This window comes from Panulirus ornatus, chromosome 26 (assembly GCF_036320965.1).
Source record: "Panulirus ornatus isolate Po-2019 chromosome 26, ASM3632096v1, whole genome shotgun sequence".
NCBI classification, from domain to species: Eukaryota; Metazoa; Arthropoda; class Malacostraca; order Decapoda; family Palinuridae; genus Panulirus; species Panulirus ornatus.
Genome location: NC_092249.1, coordinates 219724 through 236320, shown reverse-complemented (window position 1 = coordinate 236320; position 16597 = coordinate 219724). Strand labels below are relative to the sequence as shown.

The following is a 16597-nucleotide window of genomic DNA, read 5'->3' as shown; positions in this document are numbered from 1 at the left end:
CTTCTTTCTCTCTTGTGGAACTTGGTTTACATTTGGTATCATTTAGGTAAGTACAAATGTGTTGTTAAGGCAGTAAGTCAGAAACCTGAGTATGTGGAGAATTTTAGATGGCATTTATTGTAAATTTTGTACTTGAACAAGGATACAGAGTGCTGGTGTCTTTAAGTCACTAAGTTGGCACTTGAAAGAGTATTAGACTTGGAACTCATTTTTTGTCAACCTAATATCATGAAATTGCAGCTTTTTGTAAAATTATTTCCCAAAGTAGTCCTTGAAAAGTATTTAGTCATTTATGATAAATTATAATGGCAAGGAATTTATATTTAGATTACCCAGTTTTTCAGAGTTTCCTTAACATTATTTGTAATAAATTTTTTCAGGTGGATGAATTGAGTAACAGAGTAGGTAACTATTTTTCTGAAAAGGGCTTGAAGCATGGAGATGCAGTTGCGCTCTTCATGGAGAACTGTGTTGAATATGTGTGCATCTGGCTAGGTCTGACAAAGGTATAGTAATCTTGTTTGTTTTCATTGTATGTATCTTTTTCTTTTTTGTAGGGGAAGAGAAGGTTTAATTAATTAAAGTTTGGTCACCTAGCATAAAGAGGCACAAAATGCTAATTGAGTTCCAGAGGAGGCTAACATAGATATTTTCTGTCTATCTGTATCTCTAATGCCAGCTCCCTTTGAGAACTCCCTTCAGGAGGTGGCGGCGGCAAAAGTCTTTATAAATGGTGAACTCCATTGCCATTTCTTAGCTTCTTAGCAGGCCACTGATAGAGGGCAACTCTAGCACAGTGTTCCCAGAGACTGCTACCAAATGTTCTTACTGACTACCACTACCTAATGTTTCAACCTATCCCTTCTACCTAATGCTCCTACCTACTACTTCTACCTAATGCTCCTGTCTAATGTTCTTACCTACTACCTTTATGTATTACTACTACCATTTTGCTAAAAGACTGGGCTAGCGCATTGCATTTACCTCTGGAAAATGTAGTTACAAAGAATTATGTGTGCAAGTTTGTGTTGTGTTATGTATAACAAGAAGATATTGTATGTTTGTGGACAGAATGCCAGCTGTACACTTGTGGGTGGGGCCCAAAAAAAAGACAGCTACCTGGGTCATAGGAGTACAAATTGACAACCACAGAAATGCTGTATCACTACACAGCTATTTCTAACCCTCCTGATACCCAGGTGGATCATATTGGTAATATTCCTCTCTGGTTGGAGGCTGCCTACCAACCACAACCTGCCAGGCAACAAAGATGGGACCATAATTAAGAGAGCTAATCTGCAGGAAAAGGTAAAAGGCTTTAAATTTGCCCACCTTGGAGGAGAGAAGAGTGAGGAGTAACCTGATCACAATCTTTTGAGTTTTTAAAACAGGCTGGTGTGGACAGTGAGCAGTTCTTTGAGTGAAGTAGGGATAGAGTAACAGGAACATAACATGAAGTTCAGCAGGAAACTTGTTAAAAAAGACATAAAGAAGTGCTTTTTTGGCATAAGATTGGTGGATGAATGGAGTAGAATGACTGATGACATGGTGATTGCAGACACCATAGATAAACTTAAGAAGTTGAATGACAGTAGAAAATGTTCTATAGATAGGGCCTCATGAGTGTAAAACTTTCCCTCACCCCCATACAGTACTAACAGGTAATTACACATACTTGTTTTTTTATGCATCAGTGTCTCGCACAAGTTTCTTTTTAATTACCTTCCGATGTATCCTCTTTTTTTTCCCCTCATAGATTGGAGCTGTGCCAGCACTGATCAATTACAATTTACGGTTTGATTCACTGAGACACTGCATCAAAGTGGCATATTGTAAAGCAGTAATTTGTGGAGCAGAACTTCAGGAAGGTAAGTTATATGATTTTATTTTTCATACATGTTCACCATTTCCTGCCATACTGAGGTAGTGCCAGAAACTGATGAAGATATGGCCTTATTTGCTCACATCCACTCTCTTGCTGTCATGCACAGTGCATAGAAACCAGAGGCCCCTATCCACAGTCAGGCCCCACAGACGTTAAAGTGGTTTCCCCCAACTGCTTCATATTCTCTGGTTAAGCCTATTGACTAGAAATTTTCCCCTGTAAATTACATCACTCCAGTTCAGGCTATCCCTTACATATCTCATACCCTCCTACATAATATGGCCCTGAGCCTTCAAAGCATGTTTCAATCCATCCTTCCACCTCCTCCTTGGTTCCCCCCCTTTCTCTTGTTTTTGTTACTGTTGATGTATGTATACATATGCATGCACAGACATTCACATATATATATACATGTACATATTCGTACTTGCATTTCTTCTTCCATTCCTGCAGCCTCCCTGCCCCACAGGAGACAGCATTGTCATCCCCTGCATCAGCGAAGTAGCACGAGGAAAACAAACAAAAAAAAGGCCACATTCGTTCACACTCAGTCTCTAGTTGTCATGTGTGATGCACCAAAACCACAACTCCCTATCCACATTCAGGCCCCCACAGACCTTTCCATGGTTTACCTCAAAAGTTTCATAAACCCTGGTTCAGTCCATTGACAGCATGTCAACCCTAGTATACCACATCTTTCCAATTCACTCTATTTCTTGCACACCTCTCACCCTCATGCATGTTCAGGCCCCAAACACTCAAAATCTTTTTCACTCTGTCCTTCCACCTTCAATTTGGTCTGCAGCCCCACCTCTGACACATATATCCTCTTTGTCAAACTTGCTCGCTCATTCTCTTCATATGTCCAAACCATTTCAACACACCCTCTTCTCTCTCAAACACACTCTTTTTTTATTACCACACATTTCTCTTACCCTTTCATTTCTTACTTAAACAAACCACCTTACACCACATATTGTCCTCAAACATTTTATTTCCAACACATCCACCCTCCTCCGTACAACCCTGTCTATAGCCCATTCCTCACAACCATGTAATGTCATTGGAACTACTATTCCTTCAAACATACCCAGTTTTGCTCTCCGAGATAATGTTCTCTCTTTCCACACATTCTTCATTGCTCCCAGAGCTTTGCCCCCTCCTCCACCCTATGACTCGCTTCCACTTCCATGGTTCCATCCGCAGCACATTCCAATCCCAGATATTTAATATGCTTTACTTCCTCCAATTTTTCTCCTAACTCACTTCCCAACTAATTTGTTCCTCAACCCCACTGAACCCTATAACCTTGCTCTTATTCACATTTGCTCTCAACTTTCTTCTTTCACACACTTTTCCAAACTCTGTCACCAACTTCTGTAGTTTGTCATTTGAATCAGCCACCAGTGCTGTATCATTGGCAAACAACTGACTCTTTTGCCTGGCCCTTTTATCCCTAACAGACTGCATACTTGCCCCTCTCTCCAAAACTATTGCATTTACCTTCCTAATTACCCCATCTATAAACAAATTAAACAGCCACAGGGACATAACATAGCCCTCATGCAGACTGACGTTCACTGGAAACCAATCACTTTCCTCCCTTCCTACTTTTACACATGCCTTACATCCTTAATAAAAACATTTCACTGATTCTATCAGCCTACTTCCCACACTGTGTCCTCATAAATCCTTCCACAAAGCATAATTATCAACCCTATCATATGCCTTCTCCAAATCCATAAATGCCACATATAAATCCACATGTTTTTCTAAGTATTTCTCTCACATTCTTCAAAGCAAACACCTGATCCACACATCCTCTACCACTTCTGAGACCCACTGCTCCTTCATAATCTGATGCTCTGTACATATCTTCACCCTCTCAATCATTATCCTCCCATACAAGTTCCTAGGAACCCTCAACAAACTTATACCTCTGTAGTTTGAAGACTCACCTTTATCCCTTTTGCCTTTGTACATTGACACTGTGCATGCATTCTGCCAATCCTCAGGCACTTTACCATGATCCATATATGCACTGAATATCCTTACTAACCAGTCGACAACACTGTCACCCACTTTCTTAGTAAGTTCAACTGCAATACCATCCAAACCTGCTGCCTTGGAGGATTTCATCTTCCTCAAGGCTTTCACTACCTCTTCTCTCTTAACCAAACCATTCTTCCTAACCCCTCTCACTTCGCACACTACCCTGATGAAAACACCCTACATCTGCCACTGTCTCATCAAACACATTCAACACACCTTCAAAATACTCTCTCCATCTCTTTTTTTACTTCATCACTACCTGTTCTCACTTCCCCCCTTGCCCCCTTCACTGATGTTTCCATTTGTTCTCTTGTCTTACACACTTTATTTACCTCCTTCCAAAACATCTTTGTATTCTCCCTAAAGTTTAATGATACTCTCTCATCCCAACTCTCATTTGCCCTCTTTTTCAACCCTCGCACCTTCCTCTTGACTTCCTGCTGTTTTTTTTTTTCTTTTTTTTTTATCTTCCAGTGCCTGAGGATTGGCGGAATGCGTGCATAATGCCATTGTACAAAGGCAAAGGGGATAAGAATGAGTGCTCAAATTACAGAGGTATAAGTTTGTTGAGTATTCCTGGGAAATTATATGGGAGGGTATTGATTGAGAGGGTGATGTATGTACAGAGCATCAGATTGGGGAAGAGCAGTGTGGTTTCAGAAGTGGTAGAGGATGTGTGGATCAGGTGTTTGCTTTGAAGAATGTATGTGAGAAATACTTCGAAAAACAAATGGATTTGTATGTAGCATTTATGGATCTGGAGAAGGCATATGATAGAGTTGATAGAGATGCTCTGTGGAAGGTACTAAGAATATATGGTGTGGGAGGCAAGTTGTTAGAAGCAGTGAAAAGTTTTTATCGAGGATGTAAGGCATGTGTACGTGTAGGAAGAGAGGAAAGTGATTGGTTCTCAGTGAATGTAGGTTTGCGGTAGGGGTGTGTGATGTCTCCATGGTTGTTTAATTTGTTTATGGATGGGGTTGTTAGGGAGGTGAATGCAAGAGTTTTGGAAAGAGGGGCAAGTATACAGTCTGTTGTGGATGAGAGAGCTTGGGAAGTGAGTCAGTTGTTGTTCGCTGATGATACAGCGCTGGTGGCTGATTCATGTGAGAAACTGCAGAAGCTGGTGACTGAGTTTGGTAAAGTGTGTGAAAGAAGAAAGTTAAGAGTAAATGTGAATAAGAGCAAGGTTATTAGGTACAGTAGGGTTGAGGGTCAAGTAATTTGGGAGGTAAGTTTGAATGGAGAAAAACTGGAGGAAGTAAAGTGTTTTAGATATCTGGGAGTGGATCTGGCTGCAGATGGAACCATGGAAGCGGAAGTGAATCATAGGGTGGGGAAGGGGGCGAAAATCCTTGGAGCCTTGAAGAATGTGTGGAAGTCGAGAACATTATCTCGGAAAGCAAAAATGGGTATGTTTGAAGGAATAGTGGTTCCAACAATGTTGTATGGTTGCGAGGCATGGGCTATGGATAGAGTTGTGTGCAGGAGGGTGGATGTGCTGGAAATGAGATGTTTGAGGACAATATGTGGTGTGAGGTGGTTTGATCGAGTAAGTAATGTAAGGGTAAGAAAGATGTGTGGAAATAAAAAGAGCGTGGTTGAGAGAAGAAGAGGGTGTTTTGAAATGGTTTGGGCACATGGAGAGAATGAGTGAGGAAAGATTGACAAAGAGGATATATGTGTCGGAGGTGGAGGGAACGAGAAGTGGGAGACCAAATTGGAGGTGGAAAGATGGAGTGAAAAAGATTTTGAGTGATCAGGGCCTGAACATGCAGGAAGGTGAAAGACGGGCAAGGAATAGAGTGAATTGGATCGATGTGGGATACCGGGGCCAACGTGCTGTCAATGGATTGAATCAGGGCATGTGAAGCGTCTGGGGTAACCATGGAAAGTTGTGTGGGGCCTGGATTTGGAAAAGGAGCTGTGGTTTCGGGCGTTATTGCATGACAGCTAGAGACTGAGTGTGAACGAATGTGGCCTCTGTTGTCTTTTCCTAGCGCTACCACGCATACATGTGGGGGGAGGGGGATGTTATTCCACGTGTGGCGAGGTGAGGATGGGAATGAATAAAGGTAGACAGTGTGAATTGTGTGCATGGGTATATATGTATATGTCTGTGTGTGTATATATATGTGTACATTGAGATGTATGGGTATGTATATTTGCGTGTGCGGACACGTATGTATATACATGTGTATGGGGGTGGGTTGGGCCATTTCTTTCGTCTGTTTCCTTGCGCTACCTTGCAAACGCGGGAGACAGCGACAAAGCAAAATAGAATAAATAAATAAATCTCCCAGTCATTTGCACTCCTTCCTTGTAAGTATCATCCAAGCACCTCTCTTTTCTCTTTCACCTACAACTTTACTTTTTCATTCACCACTCAGAACCCTTTCTAATCTGCCCACCTCCCACCTTTCTCATCCACATTCATCTTTTGCACATGCCATCACTGCTACCCTAAATACATCCCATAACTTTCCTCTCACATCATTTGCTCTCACCTTTTGCCATTCCACACTCAGTCTCTCCTGGTACTTCCTCACTCAAGTCTCCTTTCCAAGCTCAGTCACCCTTACCACTTTCTTCTCCCCAACATTTTGTCTTCTTTTTTGAAAACCTCTACAAATCTTCACCTTCGCCTCCACTAGATAGTGATCAGACATCCCACCAGCTGCCCTTCTCAGCTCATTAGCATCCAAAAGTCTGTCTTTTACACACTTATAAATTAACATGTTATCTAATGATGCCCTTTGACCATGTCTCCTACTCACATACATTATTTTTTTTTTTATTATACTTTGTCGCTGTCTCCCGCGTTTGCGAGGTAGCGCAAGGAAACAGACGAAAGAAATGGCTCAACCCCCCCCCATACACATGTATATACATACGTCCACACACGCAAATATACATACCTACACAGCTTTCCATGGTTTACCCCAGACGCTTCACATGCCTTGATTCAATCCACTGACAGCACGTCAACCCCGGTATACCACATCGCTCCAATTCACTCTATTCCTTGCCCTCCTTTCACCCTCCTGCATGTTCAGGCCCCGATCACACAAAATCTTTTTCACTCCATCTTTCCACCTCCAATTTGGTCTCCCTCTTCTCCTCGTTCCCTCCACCTCCGACACATATATCCTCTTGGTCAATCTTTCCTCACTCATTCTCTCCATGTGCCCAAACCACTTCAAAACACCCTCTTCTGCTTTCTCAACCACACTCTTTTTATTTCCACACATCTCTCTTACCCTTACGTTACTCACTCGATCAAACCACCTCACACCACACATTGTCCTCAAACATCTCATTTCCAGCACATCCATCCTCCTGCGCACAACTCTATCCATAGCCCACGCCTCGCAACCATACAACATTGTTGGAACCACTATTCCTTCAAACTTACCCATTTTTGCTTTCCGAGATAATGTTCTCGACTTCCACACATTCTTCAAGGCCCCCAGAATTTTCGCCCCCTCCCCCACCCTATGATCCACTTCCGCTTCCATGGTTCCATCCGCTGCCAGATCCACTCCCAGATATCTAAAACACTTCACTTCCTCCAGTTTTTCTCCATTCAAACTCACCTCCCAATTTACTTGACCCTCAACCCTACTGTACCTAATAACCTTGCTCTTATTCACATTTACTCTTAACTTTCTTCTTTCACACACTTTATCAAACTCAGTCACCAGCTTCTGCAGTTTCTCACATGAATCAGCCACCAGCGCTGTATCATCAGCGAACAACAACTGACTCACTTCCCAAGCTCTCTCATCCCCAACAGACTTCATACTTGCCCCTCTTTCCAAAACTCTTGCATTTACCTCCCTAACAACCCCATCCATAAACAAATTAAACAACCATGGAGACATCACACACCCCTGCCGCAAACCTACATTCACTGAGAACCAATCACTTTCCTCTCTTCCTACACGTACACATGCCTTACATCCTCGATAAAAACTTTTCACTGCTTCTAACAACTTTCCTCCCACACCATATATTCTTAATGCCTTCCACAGAGCATCTCTATCAACTCTATCATATGCCTTCTCCAGATCCATAAATGCTACATACAAATCCATTTGCTTTTCTAAGTAGGGTTGAGGGTCAAGTCAATTGGGAGGTGAGTTTGAATGGAGAAAAACTGGAGGAAGTGAAGTGTTTTAGATATCTGGGAGTGGATCTGGCAGCGGATGGAACCATGGAAGCGTAAGTGGATCATAGGGTGGGGGAGGGGGCGAAAATTCTGGGAGCCTTGAAGAATGTGTGGAAGTCGAGAACATTATCTCGGAAAGCAAAAATGGGTATGTTTGAAGGAATAGTGGTTCCAACAATGTTGTATGGTTGCGAGGCGTGGGCTATGGATAGAGTTGTGCGCAGGAGGATGGATGTGCTGGAAATGAGATGTTTGAGGACAATGTGTGGTGTGAGGTGGTTTGATCGAGTGAGTAACGTAAGGGTAAGAGAGATGTGTGGAAATAAAAAGAGCGTGGTTGAGAGAGCAGAGGAGGGTGTTTTGAAGTGGTTTGGGCAGATGGAGAGGATGAGTGAGGAAAGATTGACCAAGAGGATATATGTGTCGGAGGTGGAGGGAACAAGGAGAAGAGGGAGACCAAATTGGAGGTGGAAAGATGGAGTGAAAAAGATTTTGTGTGATCGGGGCCTGAACATGCAGGAGGGTGAAAGGAGGGCAAGGAATAGAGTGAATTGGAGCGATGTGGTATACCGGGGTTGATGTGCTGTCAGTGGATTGAATCAAGGCATGTGAAGCATCTGGGGTAAACCATGGAAAGCTGTGTAGGTATGTATATTTGCGTATGTGGACGTATGTATATACATGTGTATGGGGGTGGGTTGGGCCATTTCTTTCGTCTGTTTCCTTGCGCTACCTCGCAAACGCGGGAGACAGCGACAAAGTATAATAAATATAAATAAAAATAATTTACCAGGAATACTCAACAAACTTATACCTCTGTAATTTGAGTGGGAGGTGGGTTGATTAGAAAGGGTAGTGAGTGGTGGGATGAAGAAGTAAGAGTATTAGTGAAAGAAGAGAGAGGCATTTGGACGATTTTTGCAGGGAAAAAATGCAATTGAGTGGGAGATGTATAAAAGAAAGAGACAGGAGGTCATGAGAAAGGTGCAAGAGGTGAAAAAAAGGGCAAATGAGAGTTGGGGTGAGAGAGTATCATTAAATTTTAGGGAGAATAAAAAGATGTTCTGGAAGGAGGTAAATAAAGTGCGTAAGACAAGGGAGCAAATGGGAACTTCAGTGAAGGGCGCAGATGTGAGAAGGAGATGGAGTGAGTATTTTGAAGGTTTGTTGAATGTGTTTGATGATAGAGTGGCAGATATAGGGTGTTTTGGTCGAGGTGGTGTGCAAAGTGAGAGGGTTAGGGAAAATGATTTGGTAAACAGAGAAGAGGTAGTGAAAGCTTTGTGGAAGATGAAAGCCGGCAAGGCAGCAGGTTTGGATGGTATTGCAGTGGAATTTATTAAAAAAGGGGGTGACTGTATTGTTGACTGGTTGGTAAGGTTATTTAATGTATGTATGACTCATGGTGAGGTGCCTGAGGATTGGCGGAATGCGTGCATAGTGCCATTGTACAAAGGCAAAGGGGATAAGAGTGAGTACTCACATACATATACTTATGTATATCTCTCTCTTTTTAAACCAGGTTTTTCCAATCACCAGTCTTTTATCACCACATAAACCCAAAAGCTCTTCACCATTTTCATTCACAACACTGGATACTCCATGTGCACCAATTATACCCTCAACTGCCACATTACTTACCTTCGCATTTAAATCACCCATCACTAATACCCAGTCCCGTGTACCAAAACTGCTGATGCACCTAGCTGCTCTCAAAACACTTGCCTCTCATGATCTTTTGTGAAGATCTTGTGACCAGGTGCATAAGCACAAAGGATCACCCATCTCTCTCCACCCACTTTCAGTTTTACCCACATCAATCAAGAAATTACTTTCTTACAGTGTCACATGCTTCCACAATTCCTACTTTAGGAGTAGTGCTACTTCTTCCATAGTTCTTGTCCTCTGATCGACCCCTAACTTTACTATGAAGAACTTTCCATACCATTCTTCCCTTTTTCCCTTGAGCTTCGTTTCATTCAGAGCTGGAACATCCAGGTTTCTTTCCTTAAACATACTACTAATCTCTCCTTTCTTTTCATCTTTGTCACATCAGCTGCCAACCAGGGAAGTATATTCCTGGTATTACCCACCAGGGTATCAGGAGGGTTAATGATGGCTGCATAGTTAATGAGCACTTCAGTGATTATCAAGTTGTGCTCCTCAGACCCAGGTAGCTGTCATTTCTTTTTCTTTCACCCACATGTAGACCACTGGCATTCTGTCCATAAACATACTTGACAACACCCAACTCACACAACTCATTCTTCATAACTCTAGGTTTTTTGTCTTGATTGCAGTGTGTTAGCCTTTCCTTTTGGTAACATGATTGGAGCAATAGATAGAAGTAGTAGGCATTAGGCAGGAGCATTTGATAGAAACATAAAATAGTATGTAGGAACATTCGGCTGGAGCATTTGGTAGAAGTAGTAGGTTGGAACATTAGTAGTTGGTACAGACATTAGATAAGAGCCTGTGGAAACACTGCTCTGGAATTGCCCTCTTCCTGTTAAGGATGAGGCATTAAAAGGCTAAAAAGCAGAACTGGAGTTCACCAGCTATGGAGAGACTTCCCATGGCCACCCCCTTTGAGGGAGTTCTTTGAGGGAATGGGCATCAGAGACATAGATAGTGAGTAATATTAAGAGGCAGTTTGTATCTAATCCATCCTGATAGATTGGGAGTGAAATGAAAATTGTTGACATAATCTATGTCTGTTCTTGTAACTACCTCACAAATGAGCTATCCTAAAAGTTTGCTTTCTTGTGAATAAACAGATAGGGCTACTTAAGTCGTGTGAGTTTTCATCAGATTTATTGGTTACATATGACTGACTTTAGTAAAGGAAGAACCAGGAATTCTTTGTTGTTTTGTCTCTGGGAACTCTTATGTAAATGTAGATGAGTTTGATAAAAAAGAAAGAAAATTTTCTCCATTGTCTTCACCCACCTTAGGTAGCATCAGGTGCAATTGAGCAATGGTCTTTTTGGCAAACATTTCCCCAAGTGTCATGTATAATGTAAGGAGATTTGATAAATGAATGTGATTATTTTAGAGGAATAGAAAAAACACATGGAACAATAATAAGGGCTTTAGGAATGTGTGGAGAGATCAATAAAACTGTATTTAGTAAGAGAAGAAAATGACTTCCCTCTTCTGGCATAGATATTTACCAAGAATTGCACTTCCAGTGTCCTTTGATAATTATTTTATTAATGTATATATTAATGTATATAACTGCAGAAGCTGGTGACTGAGTTTGGTAAAGTGTGTGAAAGAAGAAAGTTAAGAGTAAATGTGAATAAGAGCAAGGTTATTAGGTACAGTAGGGTTGAGGGTCAAGTCAATTGGGAGGTGAGTTTGAATGGAGAAAAACTGGAGGAAGTGAAGTGTTTTAGATATCTGGGAGTGGATCTGGCAGCGGATGGAAACATGGAAGCGTAAGTGGATCATAGGGTGGGGGAGGGGGCGAAAATTCTGGGAGCCTTGAAGAATGTGTGGAAGTAGAGAACATTATCTCGGAAAGCAAAAATGGATATGTTTGAAGGAATAGTGGTTCCAACAATGTTGTATGGTTGCGAGGCGTGGACTATGGATAGAGTTGTGCGCAGGAGGATGGATGTGCTGGAAATGAGATGTTTGAGGACAATGTGTGGTGTGAGGTGGTTTGATCGAGTAAGTAACGTAAGGGTAAGAGAGATGTGTGGAAATAAAAAGAGCATGGTTGAGAGAGCAGAAGAGGGTGTTTTGAAATGGTTTGGTCACATGGAGAGAATGAGTGAGGAAAGATTGACCAAGAGGATATATGTGTCGGAGGTGGAGGGAACGAGGAGAAGAGGGAGACCAAATTGGAGGTGGAAAGATGGAGTGAAAAAGATTTTGTGTGATCGGGGCCTGAACATGCAGGAGGGTGAAAGGAGGGCAAGGAATAGAGTGAATTGGAGCGATGTGGTATACCGGGGTTGACGTGCTGTCAGTGGATTGAATCAAGGCATTTGAAGCGTCTGGGGTAAACCATGGAAAGCTGTGTAGGTATGTATATTTGCGTATGTGGACGTATGTATATACATGTGTATGGGGGTTGGGTTGGGCCATTTCTTTCGTCTGTTTCCTTGCGCTACCTCGCAAGCGCGGGAGACAGCGTCAAAAAAAGAAAAAAAAATATTAACTTCTGGTTATTTATTAAGAAATGTATGGTTAAGATTTATTTAACTCTTTAGATTTGCAATTGATTGTGTAATGAATTTTATAAATGTTCTTGTTGAATAAGAAATGTGTTGTTTTATCACTTTTGCAGCCATCTATGATATACGAGACTCGGAAGATATTTCCCTCCTGCCTTTGTACATATCTGGTGGTGGTGAAGCAGAATTTTGTATCAAAGGTAAGTGTGTTTAATCAGGGTGGTTATTAAACTAGCACTAATTAGTGTACTTTTATTTCTACAAACCATTGAATATGTTAAAATGTGTATTGATTATCATAAAGATTATCATAAAGAAAAGGCCCAACCCACCCCCATACACATGTATATACATACGTCCACACACGCAAATATACATAACTACACAGCTTTCCATGGTTTACCCCAGACGCTTCACATGTCCTGATTCAATCCACTGACAGCACGTCTACCCCGGTATACCACATCGATCCAATTCACTCTATTCCTTGCCCTCCTTTCACCCTCCTGCATGTTCAGGCCCCGATCACACAAAATCTTTTTCACTCCATCTTTCCACCTCCAATTTGGTCTCCCACTTCTCCTCGTTCCCTCCACCTCCGACACATATATCCTCTTGGTCAATCTTTCCTCACTCATTCTCTCCATGTGCCCAAACCACTTCAAAACACCCTCTTTGCTTTCTCAACCACACTCTTTTTATTCCACACATCTCTCTTACCCTTACGTTACTCACTCGATCAAACCACCTCACACCACACATTGTCCTCAAACATCTCATTTCCAGCACATCCATCCTCCTGCGCACAACTCTATCCATAGCCCACGCCTCGCAACCATACAACATTGTTGGAACCACTATTCCTTCAAACTTACCCATTTTTGCTTTCCGAGATAATGTTCTCGACTTCCACACATTCTTCAAGGCCCCCAGAATTTTCGCCCCCTCCCCCACCCTATGATCCACTTCCGCTTCCATGGTTCCATCCGCTGCCAGATCCACTCCCAGATATCTAAAACACTTCACTTCCTCCAGTTTTTCTCCATTCAAACTCACCTCCCAATTTACTTGACCCTCAACCCTACTGTACCTAATAACCTTGCTCTTATTCACATTTACTCTTAACTTTCTTCTTTCACACACTTTATCAAACTCAGTCACCAGCTTCTGCAGTTTCTCACATGAATCAGCCACCAGCGCTGTATCATCAGCGAACAACAACTGACTCACTTCCCAAGCTCTCTCATCCCCAACAGACTTCATACTTGCCCCTCTTTCCAAAACTCTTGCATTTACCTCCCTAACAACCCCATCCATAAACAAATTAAACAACCATGGAGACATCACACACCCCTGCCGCAAACCTACATTCACTGAGAACCAATCACTTTCCTCTCTTCCTACACGTACACATGCCTTACATCCTCGATAAAAACTTTTCACTGCTTCTAACAACTTTCCTCCCACACCATATATTCTTAATGCCTTCCACAGAGCATCTCTATCAACTCTATCATATGCCTTCTCCAGATCCATAAATGCTACATACAAATCCATTTGCTTTTCTAAGTAGGGTTGAGGGTCAAGTCAATTGGGAGGTGAGTTTGAATGGAGAAAAACTGGAGGAAGTGAAGTGTTTTAGATATCTGGGAGTGGATCTGGCAGCGGATGGAACCATGGAAGCGTAAGTGGATCATAGGGTGGGGGAGGGGGCGAAAATTCTGGGAGCCTTGAAGAATGTGTGGAAGTCGAGAACATTATCTCGGAAAGCAAAAATGGGTATGTTTGAAGGAATAGTGGTTCCAACAATGTTGTATGGTTGCGAGGCGTGGGCTATGGATAGAGTTGTGCGCAGGAGGATGGATGTGCTGGAAATGAGATGTTTGAGGACAATGTGTGGTGTGAGGTGGTTTGATCGAGTGAGTAACGTAAGGGTAAGAGAGATGTGTGGAAATAAAAAGAGCGTGGTTGAGAGAGCAGAGGAGGGTGTTTTGAAGTGGTTTGGGCAGATGGAGAGGATGAGTGAGGAAAGATTGACCAAGAGGATATATGTGTCGGAGGTGGAGGGAACAAGGAGAAGAGGGAGACCAAATTGGAGGTGGAAAGATGGAGTGAAAAAGATTTTGTGTGATCGGGGCCTGAACATGCAGGAGGGTGAAAGGAGGGCAAGGAATAGAGTGAATTGGAGCGATGTGGTATACCGGGGTTGATGTGCTGTCAGTGGATTGAATCAAGGCATGTGAAGCATCTGGGGTAAACCATGGAAAGCTGTGTAGGTATGTATATTTGCGTATGTGGACGTATGTATATACATGTGTATGGGGGTGGGTTGGGCCATTTCTTTCGTCTGTTTCCTTGCGCTACCTCGCAAACGCGGGAGACAGCGACAAAGTATAATAAATATAAATAAAAATAATTTACCAGGAATACTCAACAAACTTATACCTCTGTAATTTGAGTGGGAGGTGGGTTGATTAGAAAGGGTAGTGAGTGGTGGGATGAAGAAGTAAGAGTATTAGTGAAAGAAGAGAGAGGCATTTGGACGATTTTTGCAGGGAAAAAATGCAATTGAGTGGGAGATGTATAAAAGAAAGAGACAGGAGGTCATGAGAAAGGTGCAAGAGGTGAAAAAAAGGGCAAATGAGAGTTGGGGTGAGAGAGTATCATTAAATTTTAGGGAGAATAAAAAGATGTTCTGGAAGGAGGTAAATAAAGTGCGTAAGACAAGGGAGCAAATGGGAACTTCAGTGAAGGGCGCAGATGTGAGAAGGAGATGGAGTGAGTATTTTGAAGGTTTGTTGAATGTGTTTGATGATAGAGTGGCAGATATAGGGTGTTTTGGTCGAGGTGGTGTGCAAAGTGAGAGGGTTAGGGAAAATGATTTGGTAAACAGAGAAGAGGTAGTGAAAGCTTTGTGGAAGATGAAAGCCGGCAAGGCAGCAGGTTTGGATGGTATTGCAGTGGAATTTATTAAAAAAGGGGGTGACTGTATTGTTGACTGGTTGGTAAGGTTATTTAATGTATGTATGACTCATGGTGAGGTGCCTGAGGATTGGCGGAATGCGTGCATAGTGCCATTGTACAAAGGCAAAGGGGATAAGAGTGAGTACTCACATACATATACTTATGTATATCTCTCTCTTTTTAAACCAGGTTTTTCCAATCACCAGTCTTTTATCACCACATAAACCCAAAAGCTCTTCACCATTTTCATTCACAACACTGGATACTCCATGTGCACCAATTATACCCTCAACTGCCACATTACTTACCTTCGCATTTAAATCACCCATCACTAATACCCAGTCCCGTGTACCAAAACTGCTGATGCACCTAGCTGCTCTCAAAACACTTGCCTCTCATGATCTTTTGTGAAGATCTTGTGACCAGGTGCATAAGCACAAAGGATCACCCATCTCTCTCCACCCACTTTCAGTTTTACCCACATCAATCAAGAAATTACTTTCTTACAGTGTCACATGCTTCCACAATTCCTACTTTAGGAGTAGTGCTACTTCTTCCATAGTTCTTGTCCTCTGATCGACCCCTAACTTTACTATGAAGAACTTTCCATACCATTCTTCCCTTTTTCCCTTGAGCTTCGTTTCATTCAGAGCTGGAACATCCAGGTTTCTTTCCTTAAACATACTACTAATCTCTCCTTTCTTTTCATCTTTGTCACATCAGCTGCCAACCAGGGAAGTATATTCCTGGTATTACCCACCAGGGTATCAGGAGGGTTAATGATGGCTGCATAGTTAATGAGCACTTCAGTGATTATCAAGTTGTGCTCCTCAGACCCAGGTAGCTGTCATTTCTTTTTCTTTCACCCACATGTAGACCACTGGCATTCTGTCCATAAACATACTTGACAACACCCAACTCACACAACTCATTCTTCATAACTCTAGGTTTTTTGTCTTGATTGCAGTGTGTTAGCCTTTCCTTTTGGTAACATGATTGGAGCAATAGATAGAAGTAGTAGGCATTAGGCAGGAGCATTTGATAGAAACATAAAATAGTATGTAGGAACATTCGGCTGGAGCATTTGGTAGAAGTAGTAGGTTGGAACATTAGTAGTTGGTACAGACATTAGATAAGAGCCTGTGGAAACACTGCTCTGGAATTGCCCTCTTCCTGTTAAGGATGAGGCATTAAAAGGCTAAAAAGCAGAACTGGAGTTCACCAGCTATGGAGAGACTTCCCATGGCCACCCCCTTTGAGGGAGTTCTTTGAGGGAATGGGCATCAGAGACATAGATAGTGAGTAATATTAAGAGGCAGTTTGTATCTAATCCATCCTGAT

The 16597-nt window shown here is 42.2% G+C and overlaps 1 protein-coding gene across 8 annotated transcripts in view; it reads left to right on the top strand.

Moving 5' to 3' along the window:
* Fatp1 (Fatty acid transport protein 1) overlaps nt 1–16597 on the top strand; it is a 186391-nt gene that overhangs the window by 47836 nt on the left and 121958 nt on the right. For all 8 annotated transcript variants that reach the window (XM_071677795.1, XM_071677794.1, XM_071677792.1 and 5 more), the window contains 2 exons: nt 381–506; nt 1757–1868. In XM_071677795.1, the coding sequence (XP_071533896.1) occupies nt 381–506; nt 1757–1868 (238 nt within the window). The remainder of the gene's footprint in view (nt 1–380; nt 507–1756; nt 1869–16597) is intronic.